The sequence below is a fragment of the Bombyx mandarina genome, chromosome 04, assembly GCF_030267445.1.
Source record: "Bombyx mandarina strain Sakado chromosome 04, ASM3026744v2".
NCBI classification, from domain to species: Eukaryota; Metazoa; Arthropoda; class Insecta; order Lepidoptera; family Bombycidae; genus Bombyx; species Bombyx mandarina.
The window spans coordinates 4,361,868-4,375,879 of record NC_143211.1 but is presented as its reverse complement, the minus strand read 5'-3'; the positions used below and the strand labels follow the sequence as shown (position 1 = coordinate 4,375,879).

Below are 14,012 nucleotides of genomic sequence, written 5' to 3'. Positions count from 1 at the left end.
GGCTTTGCCTTCCAAATGACTCCGAAACTGGACATCGCTCGAAATGTCGACCCCAAGTATCCCGATACTCTCGGAAGGTTGCAGGGATACTCCTTGGAATTGCGGCGCCATGACAAAGGGGTCCTTCTTCGCAGTGAACGCGCAAACTTGTGTCTTTATCGGGTTGAATTGAACCAAGTTCAATTCACCCCATTCGGAGACTCGCCCCAGAGAGTTCTCCACTTCAGACACAAGTTTTGATCGTCTCTCTTGCACCACGTTCCGAGAGAGACTCTGATGGCCGATATATCGCGCATCCCCCGTGCTATCATCTGCATAGCAATGCATGCCATCAATAGACAGCATGTCATTGATATACAGGATGAAAAGCGTGGGGGAGAGCACCGAACCTTGTGGAACGCCAGCGTTAATGGTCATGGTATCAGAACAGTCACCGTCTACAACGACCGTGATGCTCCGCCCATCCAAAAAGCTAGCGATCCACTTGCAGAGACCCTCGGAGATTCCGTAAGATGATAACTTCGATAGAAGTGCCCTATGCCAGACCCTGTCGAAGGCCTTCGCGATATCAAGGCTCACAGCAAGAGCCTCGCCCTTGCTCTCCAAGGCTTCAGCCCACCTGTGAGTAAGGTATACAAGAAGATCGCCAGCTGAGCGACCACACGTGACTTTAGACCACAAATATAGGCAAAAGATTTACGCAATCAGATAGATTATAAATTATTTGCCCAAAGTCAAATAAGAGTTCACATTGAACCTGCATCGATAATTAAACGGGCCTCAATCTTTCATTTGTTGTATGACCAGCGTAAGGATTACGATATCTTTTTCTTACATAATTAATGGAATAAGTAATAAAACAAATTAAAGGGTGTCTCTTGAAAATGTCAACTGTAAAGTTAAAGTTCAGATTGGCAATATTACACCGGACAGCCTCAACAACGTCGATCAATCAAAATAAAGGTCATTATTACGTTAATAATAATTAATTCTTTTTTTTTTAATCGTAAATAATAAATGATACTTTTTTTTATTGCTCAGGTGGGCGAACGAGCTCATGGCCCACCTGGTGCTACGTGGTCACCGTAGTCCATAGACATCTACAACGTAAATGCCGCCACCCACCTTGAAACATGAGCTCTAAGGTCTCAGTTTTAATCGAACGAACTACTGCTTCGCGGCAGATAAAAGCAGGGCGGTGTTACCTACCCATGCGGATTCACAAAACGTCCTACCACCAGTAATTACGCAAATTATAATTTTGCGGGTTTCATTTTTATTACACGATGTTATTCCTTCGTAGTGGAAGTCAATCGTGAACAATTGTTAATTACGTATTTCACTGGAAAAATTGGTACCTGCCGGCGGGATTCGAACACTGATGCATCGCTACATACGAATGCACCGGAAGTCTTATCCTTTAGGCCACGACGACTTCGATACTTTTACTTTTTAAGACATTTTTACATGCAGCAACATTTTTACTATAGTACGGCATCTTGTGAGCATACACGAGAGAGAATTCTAATCTACTTAATTCAGTAAAGGGTGAGATAGTGCCTATACTATATAGATACCGAGTAATGGAAAATAAATTGTATGTGAGATCATATTTTATTCTATTGAAGTAATAATTACCTTATCAGGGCGCGTCGAATCTAATTCAGACAACAATTATCTTCGTTATGAATTTACGTAATAAACGATAAGAGGAATTCGGTCGCATCGTTTTAAGAGATCAAAAAAACAATGTTTTTTTTTTACGTCTTAATGTTTCTCAAGGTGTTTCAGTTCATATTACACCGACATAACACATTTTAATGAACAGAATTATTACGGCGTTGCGCACCGGCACAAAATTGTGCAACATTTTTAAATGTAGTTAAACAGATTCTGATATAGGTCGACTTTGTGCGTTTATAATTAATTTCTTGGAACATCGAACGTTACGAATGTGCGGATGTTTTGCGGTCGTGCACTTGGAAAACGATGGTTTAGTTACGCCTTTTAGAGGAAGGAAACTTAATATTCATTACTTTGTAATTATTCCGAAAAGTTAATTGAGTAATATTCAGAACCGACTCACACATGTTTTGACGTGACCAAAATATGTAGAAACATCTAATTTCGTACGGTGCGGGCTGTTTTTAAAACACACTCTGTAGTTTGCAAGGGCTTTTCTATTAATTATTAATATGTAGGTTTGAAGCAAACTATCAATTACAATGACAGCAAGGTATAATAAATTATAGGCAAAATATCTTACAATAAGAATTGGTTGTTTGATATCTTAAATTTAAACCAACGTGTTTTAAGATTTACGAAATATCATGAGCCTTTATGAGCTTAGCATGTGTGTTTCTTTATGACGTCTCTGGGCCGGGGCTCCCAAATACCAGCTTCTTCCATTTGACTCCATACAGAAGAGAGCCGTTTGGATTGTCGATAATCCCATTCTCACGGATCGTTTGGAGCCTCTGGGTCTGCGGAGGGACTTCGGTTCCCACTGTATTTTGTACAGCATGTTCCATGGAGAGTGCTCTGAGGAATTGTTCGAGATGATACCAACGTCTCGTTTTTACCATCGCACCGCCTGCCACCGGAGTAGAGTTCATCCATACTACCTGGAGCCACTGCGGTCATCCACAGTGCGTTTCCAGAGATCTTTTTTGCCACGTACCATCCGGCTATGGAATGAGCTCCCCTCCGCGGTATTTCCCGAGCGCTATGACATGTCCTTCTTTAAACGAGGCTTGTGGAGAGTATTAAGCGGTAGGCAGCGGCTTGGCTCTGCCCCTGGCATTGCTGAAGTTCATGGGCGACGGTAACCACTCACCATCAGGTGGGCCGTATGCTCGTCTGCCTACAAAGGCAATGAAAAAAAGGAATATTCTAACTTCCCTTTCACCGATTTCAAGTCGTCCAATTAAGTTAAAAATGTGTAACACCATATGAATCGACGACAGTATACTTTGCTATATACAATATCAATAGGATAAAAGAAAAAAATGAAATTAATCGTGATTTAGGTTTGCTATTTACGTGTGATTTGTTTTTACTTTTTGAGTTAAATAATATATTTTATTTGAAAATTTAAAATGTTTTTTGTAATAATGAATTGTCAGATTTCTTAGACGTTACAATAATTATCAGATGGTACTGAATTAAGGGAAGTTTGATGGAAACTTAACAACATGAATGCGTAATTGTTTAAAAATGATAAGAGCGCACAAAGTTCAAACTGTCTGCATACGATAATGCACTTTACAGTTCAAACAGACCTGGCGACGGGCCAAGTTATCCTTAAAGCAAATTTATTGAAGTAAAAATAACTGTGATTTAATAAATGAATCATTGAAGACAAAGGAATTGAGTTAATACTTGTTAAGCTAAGTAGCGGATATCGGAAAATGGGGTTACGCAGGAAATTTGCCTATTGATCGAATAGAGCCACTTTGGTACATTGTGTGGAGTCATCAGCTTAATGCACAGATGCGATAAAAACTTATTAGATTTTCAGAAAACATAATTAAGCTAAAGTAGAGCTTTAGGATTGTAAGTGGTATCTTGATAATCATTATAAATATGAATAGGCTAAGATATAGCAATTAAGTGCCATTTTCTTCTATGGTTGTCAACATATGAAGTAGCTATTAACAAAGCTTCTTTCAGGAACTCTTATAGACATATATAATCTTCACGTCATGTTGCTTCTTTTCCGTACCGAATTTCAACAAAATCGATTCAGAGTTTGTACGTAAGCCTGAAATATTTTCGTATTTATAACAATAGAATACATACCAAATATATGATATAAAGCATAAACGTTCCAAATTCAACGAACGCTAACATATTTATGTTATGTGCTGGCAGAAGTATACAAAGACCAATAGATACCAAAGATCGGATAGAGTAGCACCGTCTCACCAACGATTTAATTAAATTAGTTTTCAAATCAGGTTCGTAACGCTTTATAATGAGAACAATGATAGTCTTAAGGGACGTAACATTGATTTCAGAGAAACCAGTTTAATACATCGATGAATACGACAGATAAATAACGCTAGTCTCTTCAACTATAGCTCCCTGGATCGAAATTCGGTATTATTAGTGCGTATTTATAGTTTCGTGGAGACAGAAAGTTGAGACCTAGAATTTCACATCTGGGATGACGTGATCCCTGAGAAAGGATTTATAATTTTCGCGATAAAAAAATGTTCAAGTATCATATTCGATAGAAATCAAATAGATTCATGTCCGTGATAAGTTTGGGTTAATTGAAAGTTTAAATTTAAAGTGTACATTATACGCTATTTTAAACGGATTAGTCTGAAACGACTTTAACAAGGTAGTATTGATGAATTGATGGCACAACCGGCATGCGTATCTCTTATTCATAAGGACGCGGGCTCGGTACTTTGGCAAGTACTAAACATTCTCAACTCGATTTCTAAACAACTTGTAAAACAAATCCGAGAATCGTTCACGTCTCAGTGAGGACGGTGCGATTCAAATCTTGGTATCCACGAGCCTTAAATAGCTTAGTCTATAGCATTCATCATAGATCTATACATTAATACGTGAAGCAAAAACTTTGTATCCTTTTTTACGCAAATTGCGCGAACGGAGGAGTATGAAGTTTCCCACAGTTATAGAGAATATAGTGAAGGAGTGCATAACGCTAATTTCTTTTTTAAATTATGCCTTAAAATTACATTAAATCAATAAAAAAAACATTACACACACTACCATGTATTTGACACACACACGCTTAACACTCTTTGTTTATTGCCAAACTTTTATTATTGTTTAAAGTCTGTGGCTGAATTGAGAATAGATTAATATTGTTTGTCTTTAATATTATTTATTTATAGTGTAGTTTTGGCGAAATTGGTGATTTTAAATATACAAGTATAATAGTGTTTGACAATAGAACTATAATAATTTTTAAACCTATAATTTCAATACATCATAGTTGAATTTCGACTACTGCGGGTCCACTAATAATAATTTATACTTCTATACTAATATTATAAAGAGGAAAGATTTGTTTCTTTGTTTGTATTGAATAGGCTCCGAAACTACTGAACCGATTTGAAAAATTCTTTCACTGTTTGGAAGCTACGTCATTCCGGAGTGACATAGGCTTTAAACTTTTTTGGAATAAATTAGAGATCCCTACTAAGATTCTAATAATGCAACCCAAGGTGTAAAAAAATTACCTAAAATATTTTTTACATCGCGTGCCCTGCGAAAACTATTGATGCCATAATAAAATAAAATAATGTACTACGACTTTGTAGAACACATTATTATTTACAAAAAGTGCCGCGACAGCATATGTCTAACTATTATAGTTATGCCGTAATAAGTGTTATTTTATTAAAAAAATAAAACAACGTCAAATATCGTTAGACCTGAGCGGAGCCGGAGCGGGCCGCTTGTAAAAAAAACATGTATCGTAACCGAGCGCTGACTCTTAACACGCCGGAACTTTCTCACATTCATTACCTATTTTAGCAACCGATCCCTGCTGCTTCAACATTGTTGCAATTATTGACAGCTATTTTTACAAGAGCACCATCTATTCCGGAATCAAACTTGATGACGTCATCGAATTTTATTTAATTAGCGAAAATATTGGCTTGCATTGAACGGTTCTGATGTTCCCTTTAGCGAGGCCACGTTCAATTTAAAACGTTCAGAATTCAATAACGTTCATTACCGATTGTAGAGCGTCAAAGATCTTGACCATTTGACCGGAGACCGCTAGTGCATTGCCTCAATTGTTTCATCCTGTCTACTTATTAATTTACAGCTACTTTTTTTTGCATTCCTCATCATCTACATAGTCAACTGTTGAGCGATAAAACTTATAACACTTATTAAATTCGTTTTGTTTTTCGTGATATTATTTTCAGGTTTAACCTTCGATGAATGTATGGCATAAATTGATGAATCATATGCATTTCAAGTTGTTTTGTTTTTAAACAATTACCTTGTTATTGTAAACTAGTACTTAATATTGCGAACATAGTCGAACACGGATTGGTTTTCATTGCATCAGAGAAAAGTTAGCAGTCGAGTACATTATGACTCGTATGGCCGTCATATTTTTGTGTATATTCAATGAATAACATTTATATTATTGTTTATAAATCTGCCTTAGCCAATATGAGTATAAACCTAATAACAGACATTTAGAAGTAAACCTTAACTACTAGGTAGGGTCGGAAAAACACGTGATTTAATTTGTTATGTGGCTTAAAGACCTTCAAGTTAACGAGTACATCTGAAATGGCATGTTTTGGATTAGTAAATCAGAACAGGTATCAGTGGAAGAACTTAACTTAGTAAACAAGCTTATTATTACTGCTATTTGATGGAGAAATATTAGATATAGCTCCAGATGACCTCAATCGGTCAGGTCATTTTCACGTAGTATGTAGCCGAGTCCCTGACACTGACACTGACACGTTGTTCTACTATTAGAGCCTGACAAACAACAGACTTACTGGTGGAAAGGCCTCTTGTATTACTTGTGGTAGGACCTCTCGTGGACCATCTAAGCTATAAAAAAAAGGGCGTCTTGCGAATCCGCACGGGTAGAACTTTCACTGTGCTTATTTCTACCGTGAGCACTAATGCGTTCTGGTTCAAAGATGCGGCAGCCGTTGTGGGTGGGTTGCAGTATTTACTTGGTCACTGTCTATGGGCCCCAGTAACCTGGTTGGTTCACCTGGTTCACGTATGCAATAGAAAAAGACCACCGAACCATAGCTACAGACGGCAAGCGACATTACTGGTTTTTATGAGCCTTCATACACATGATTTAGGTATACTTTCCCTCATTCAATTACATTTTAGATTGATACTAATAATTTGGCTCTTGATCATAGATTCAGTAGTAGGCATGTAAGTACGGAGAAGTGCGTAATAGAGACAGAGTAAAATTGTTGTCCTTTTTGCAAAAAAAAAAACTCCGCTAACGGAATTCAACTATAGGTATTTCCGAATAAAACATATTCGTAGACCCACTCGTCACAATAGTGAAAGTACATCCATCTTATTGGATTATTATAAAATGTATGTTGTATAATGCAATTATCTTGTGTATGATGTGTTTTTCCCCGCACACAATCAGCCTCTGGAATTAATGACACTTCAGTGCCGTAGAATTCGTGATTCCGTGGTTTTCCCACGTGATATATTTCTGTTCAAACTAGGCTTAAGGAAATCGTCTTATGATCGGTAGCGTAGCATCGTGGCTGTGTACGCAGCACCCTAAGCATAGAGTATGTAAAAGAAACGGTGGTTGGACATATTGTGGGGAATTAACCCCCCGGCAACTTTCTGCCGCGTCGCAATCGTGCGTTCCGACTTAAAAATGGAGGTTTTATGGCGGCTGGCAACATTTATATTGTGTTAACTATGGATTCAGGAAACCATCTAACACCAAACGCAAGATGATGAGTTGATCGATCACCCACCTACGCAATAAAATAAAAAACTAAAAATCAATGTACGCAGCTATCTCTATTTTCTTACCAAATAAAATATGTTAGTATAATAACTAATAATGCAATTAATTTTCGTATTTTTTGACACAAAATAGATTATTCTATCCCGTCTATCTTATTTCCGGTGTCTGTAGATATGAAATTTATTTTTTGAATTGTAGAGCATTAGATGCATTTTCTAAATTGTGTTTACGGGTTTGAATGTATGTTTTATCAAATACAAGGTTAATAATGTATGTTATGTTATCAAAAAAATAAGGAAATAATAGCAGAAAGCAATACATATTTTTTAAACAATTTAGAAAAAAAGTTTTAGACCGACAAGACTAATAATTATTGTTTTGGTTACATAATATTTTTCGTTTAATAAAACAAAAAGAAAGAGCAAATCGAATTAATTATTCTTAATCGTGAAAAAGGTAGTACATACCTATGCCTAGCGATTTTTTTCAATAACCGCTTAAATTAGATTTTACATATATTTCGGGTAGTTGGTACATTAATGGTTGGTACATGAAATCGAAAAAAAAAAACAAAATTCAGAAAAAACCAAATCTCTTACCCCTGATAATTTACACCAATAACCGCCTTTTTGGATACACATATCGCAATTCGCATTTAAATTTCGTTTCGCGAAAACAATTTGAATTGACACTATCACTAGAAACCACACTCGCGCCATTGTTGTCCACTTATTTTAAAATTAAAATAATATGAAATAATTAAAAAAAATATACAAGATATTGTACGGTTTAGTAATTCAAGTCGGAATTTCGTTCGAAATACAAAAAAGCGCGCGCGCGATCCACAGCGGCCCACCACAGACTGTAGAGTGAAGTCGGTCGACTGTCGACCTTTTGTTTTGTCAGAACGGTCTCTCAGTGGTCGCCCCGCGTCACAGATGAATCACTCAAGATACAGTCGCTTCTGAAATTCGCGGAAATCGCATATCACGTATGTAGGTAGGTATGTACGTGTCGTAAGAATTTATCATTAATTTTTCTTGTCGTATCTGTTGGCAACCTGAATTTTGCTGATGACAATTTAAGTGATTACCAGTACCCGTAAACATCCTGAATTCTCTCACCCAGGGTAATTAGGTAAACGTTTCAACGGTTGTCCTGTTTAAACAGGAAGTAGCTTCTATTTGGGCAGTCTGAAAAGTAGTTCTTCATCTTGTATCGCTTCTCCAGTCCGAGCGTAGCCGGAATAGCTGCTTCGACTACCGGCGATTAGATAGGAATAAATTAAATAAAAAATCGTTTTCTTAGTGCGATTAGATTTTTTGTTTTATTTATTGCGTAGATGGGTGGATGAGCTCACAGCCCATCTGGTGTTAAGTGGTTACTGGAGCCCATAGACATCTACGACATAAATGCGCCACCCACCTTGAGATATAAGTTCTAAGGTCTCAAGTATAGTTAGTAGTATAGTAAGATGTTACCTCCTTCTTGTAAACGCACTTTTTTAAGCATCGAAACATGTCTACAGATGCACAATGTACCCAAAATACTACTTCCAATCAACTACAGCGGGAATCGTATTGGGTTAGTTTAGCGTGTAGGACATTTTCCCTGGACCTTGCTTGTGATGATGACCGATTAAGAATAAAAAACTGTCAATTCTTTAGTTTTTATTTAAACCATTATTCTAAAAGGAAATAAAATGCGCTTACAGTATGTAAATTATCTCGATAACTTTTTAAGTATCTGATTGACAATCAAGGCATTTAAAGTCAGCTGTTCTAAATTTAAATGTAGATATTTCATAATTAATGATTTCCACGCTGTTTTTAATTAACTAGTGCAATACAACAATCCTTGGCGGTGAATGTCGCAAAATCTATGAAATTAAAAACTTTTGTTTGTAGAAAAGAGACAAGGAGATAAATTAATTAAATTATTCAACAAATGTAAGTGTATCTTAACTTTATAAACTAAAACCTGTTACTTACGTTTACCCTGAAACTAAATCTAAGCATACAACACATATTAAGTAGGAAAAGGCTTAATAAATTTGAACGCACGTGTTGTCATTTTTATTTTTGGTAAATTCGAGCTGAGTACGGATCATTTATTTTTATCTTTGATTGCTTAGGTTAGGCTCACGATCCACCTGGTGTGTGGTGGTTACTGGGGCCTATAGACATCTTTAACGTAATGTCGCCACCTACCTTGACATAATAATATGAGTTGTAAGGTCTCAGTTTTATAGTAAAACGGCCGCCCCACTTTTCAAACGGAAATGTATTTACTGCTTCACGGCAGAGATAGGCAGGTTTGTGGTAACCACCCGTGGGAACTCACAAGTCGTCCTAACACCAGTAGGTAATTGCGCAAATCATAATTTTGCGGATTTGATTTTTATTACACGATGTTATTCCTTCACAGTGGAAGTCAATTTTTTAAGTACAAAGATACGTATTTCATTAGAAAAATTAGTATTTGGCTGCTGAATTCGAACACCGGTACATCGCTAAATATGAATGTACCGGACGTCCTATCCTTCAGGCCACGACGACTTGAATGACGACGACGATCATTTGGAACCTTTGAGTTTACAGAGAGATATCAGTTTTCGCTATGTTTTGTGTTCGCGCCATTGGAACAGTGTTCATTTCTAATTTCGGGACCATTACGTTCATTGATATCTAACGAGCTCTAAAAAAGGTTTTACCACCACGGAACTCTGGACTGTAAGGATTCTCCTCCTCGAGGTTTTTCGAGTAATATTCCATATCTGTTCAGAGAGACTTATAAAAGATTTCTTAGCATGCTAAACACCACGACAGGCGATGTCCACGGTAGCTCTTAGCATCAATCAATATGTCAAGAATCGTTCAAAAAACGTTGAAGTGTTTGTTCGCAAATATTTTCAAGAACAAAAAAACCGGGTAGTCATTTGACTAGTACAGAAACAATCGACTATTTATTATTTTTAGAGAGAAGTCAAACGATAGACACATAATGTCCGTTGCGACTTGCGACCTACTGAGTTAAACATGGTTTTTGTTTTTTTTATGAAGAACGGCATATTGGTGGCCCGGAGGCCTTTCCAGTTTCTTCACGACAGGTTGGCGAGCACAGGCTCAGCCAGGAAAGGTGGAATTTGCTAACATTTCCCCAAGCACCTCCAAAGGAGATCTAATAACTCAAGAGCAGCTGGTTTCTAGTCGCACGTTCAACTTGTTAACGGTAATAGCTCGGTTATGCTCTTGACATCGCTGACGTCTAATATTTGATCAGTGATCTAGGAATACTTGGGTATTGATGAAAAGCTGTTTTCAATAATGTGTATAACATAACACAGGTATTAAGCATATTTATGTTTCGGTGTTTTTGATAGTACTTTAATGAAAGGACCAAATCACGGCCGACATCGTGCCAATTGGTATTTAGGTAAGGTCTCAGTTTTAACAGTACAAAACAGAAATAGAAATTAACTAGCCGTACTCGCTCGCTTCGCTGGGCATTTAAAATTAACATTATTACTTATCGTCATTATTATTAAGGAGTCTAACACTCATATAAAATATATTAGACTATCCATTAAGTACATTTTCTACATGGATACCAAGTTTCAAGTCAATTGGATGCATGGTTCAGTAGTTATAACGGAACATCCGTAAAAACCACTGTAGATTTATATATTAGTATAGATGATTTTACGGTACCAATTAGGTAATCAGAGCTCATAATCACACCGTCAATGATGCCAAATCAACTCGAAGTCGACGTCATAAATATATTATTGAAGGAATCCTCGGACATTGGTTATCTGAAAGAATTGAAATCATTAAAATATTAGAAAGATTATTAAGAGAAGTTTTATGATTAATTTATGAGATGTAGATTATAAAAAGGAGTCAAAGTACCTACTGCAGTGATGAAGAAGGAATGAGGAGATTCCCTCAAAGTCTCAGAGAGCACCGAATGCGACCGGGCGGCAACGCGTAAGGTCCGCTTCTTCAGCAGTCCTACCTCCTAGGCATGGGCAATGCTGCGGCGACTCGCTAATCGCATGCAGCTTTGATATACATTACCACCAATCTGTATAGACTCAAACCGCTTTGGTCAGGCGGTGAATCCCCATGTAACCAAATTCGCATCGCCTTCCCCACTCAAGATATTACCCCGGCTTATCAAGAGTTTGTCTGCTCTTCGGCGCCCGAGTCCGATGATAGCTTAAAGTATGCCTTGTGGACAAAGACATACTTCCTTGCTTCCCTGAGTAGGAACGGACTCCCGGGACATAAGCAATTCAAAAACTATTTATACTAAAAATGTTAATAATGTTAGCATCGCGATTCAGTGTAACTTTCAAAATTAAGTAATTTATCGAATTGAAGAAGAAAATCGATTATTCATGTATCTGAAACTATTAGCATTGCTTTTTACCTATTACAGATATATGTATAGATTGAGTAATTACAAAAAAACAAAGTAATAAAGAATGACTAATGCCAGGAGCCTTGTGTAGCGCCATCCAGCGATTTATTTTGGTACTAAAATGACACTTAAACTAAGACAGCTTTACGTCATATCCATTTTCGGAAACATTTTCAAAAAAACCTATCTATATCAGTACTATGATCCATTATCAATATTTTTTTATCATTATCATTATCATTTCATAATATCATCTCATGTGGATGTTTGGACGTTTTGGGGAATTATAATCAAATATTTAAATAACAAACTTTAAAGATGTCCTTAATTTGCTACTAATTTATGTCGTTAAATGATTTTTTTAGAATATATATTAAGGAACATATATTCTGTTAAAAGAACTATATAATACATAACAATAAGCAAATAAATGTATACATAGAATCAAAATTTTATTGAGTTATATTACTATTACTCATTAACAAAACAACGCCACCAGTAGATTATTTTCTCGTTATTATTATTATTATGTTGTTATCTCGATATTCTATTTATTCTTTAGAAATTATACTTTACTAAACTATGATAAAGCGGGTGCTCACCACGATTTTCACATTTAATGAATTCTCGATATTTCGACGGTGCTGCAAGCGTCATGATCACGGGTACACTGAAGACTGCGAGGACCAAATAAATCTGTTTACCCTCTATCTAGTCCAATATACTTACGGTTTTGACAGTTTTTATCGAAACACTTCGAGAACGCGTTTTTTTAAAGAACCGTTATATAGTTAAGTTAACCCGTTAAGTTTAATCTAGGTAGCAGCAAAAGCTTATAATAATTAATTTCGAAAATTTCGATGAATAATCGTTACAAAATTGACAAGTGATTCCTAGTGTGTCTTCTTTGATAGTTATCCGTTGTCCTTTTAATTACGAATATAATGAAAAAAAAAAAAACAAATCAGCTAAATGAGTAGAGCCATTCCCAAGTGATTATCCCTAAAGTGTATATTAGATTGCGGCCACTAATTTTATTTATATAAATATCATACCATTGAACTTTACCGAAATTTTCTAATAAAATACACGTTACTTTTAATTCTGTTTTTAGCGCCATCTATTGATAAACAAGCATATCTATGGCTGTCAATGTCCGAATAGACACGCTAGATGCCTCTGTTAAAAATTTCAGTGAATCTTTTAGATAGATTTTAACATTCTTTTTACATATTGTTCCATTAATTTAGAAGATTTTCTTTTTCAAACTACGCTTCTATTCATAAAATGGCCGACGACAACAAAGGATTTGTTGTAGGGCGTGTAAGTAGCATAACACGAACACTAATGGGAGCTTGATTGATGATATTGTTTCAAATAGGCGTTAAGCAGTATAATCTTATTACTAATTTGCAATTTCGTCTGCATGAACTTGATAATGCTTTTTTATATTTAGCCATGTGATGTGACATAGCCATAGCATGACGCAAAAAGATAACAATTGTAGATGGCTATTGAGTACCACTGTAAACGTGAGTAGTTTTTTCTAAAATCACCCAAAATTAAGTCATAGCTAATTGTTTTATAAAATTCCGAAATTACTAAGAAGTAAGACAAAAAATAGCATTGAAATCTATTCAGTAGTTGCTGCGTGACGCGCGCAAAACTGTATAATTTAATACAGATATTGGCGGCACGGTAGATTAAGGTGGTGATTAAATACACAACTCAAATCCATCACTACATAGTATAAAACAAAGTCGTTTTCTCTGTCCCTAAATGCCTATGTATGCTTAATTTTTAAAACTACGCAACGAATTTTTATGCGGTTTTTTATAATATCTATTTTTAATATCTAGAGTGATTGAACAGGAAGGTTTATATGTGTAATAACATTCATTAAATAGTGGAGAAATCAATAATAAATTACAGTTTCCGAAGCGAAGCGAGGGCGGGTCGCTAGTAATACCTATATAAACTTGCGACTCACCAATGGCACAAATAACTCCAAGAATGCTTTGTGGTCTCCTAATCCATGTAGTCTGAAATGAAGTTTGTCGAGAGCGTTACGAATCGGTAAATTGTGGTAAATAGGAAAATTTAC

General features: G+C 36.1%; 1 protein-coding gene and 1 long non-coding RNA gene across 2 annotated transcripts in view; both read right to left on the bottom strand.

The window, feature by feature from the left end:
- Positions 1 to 8,349, bottom strand: part of LOC114247190 (uncharacterized) — a 57,634-nt gene extending 49,285 nt beyond the window's left edge. Inside the window, exon 1 of the mRNA XM_028180077.2 lies at positions 8,083 to 8,349. Coding sequence (XP_028035878.2) covers positions 8,083 to 8,202 — 120 coding nt within the window. The 5' untranslated portion in view covers positions 8,203 to 8,349. The remainder of the gene's footprint in view (positions 1 to 8,082) is intronic.
- Positions 8,350 to 9,140: 791 nt separating this feature from the next.
- Positions 9,141 to 12,580, bottom strand: LOC149503083 (uncharacterized). The gene is made up of 2 exons (XR_016325812.1): positions 12,511 to 12,580; positions 9,141 to 11,297 (listed from the first exon to the last, which is right to left on the bottom strand). It is a non-coding gene; the product is annotated as an uncharacterized LOC149503083 (long non-coding RNA).
- Positions 12,581 to 14,012: the final 1,432 nt, after the last annotated feature.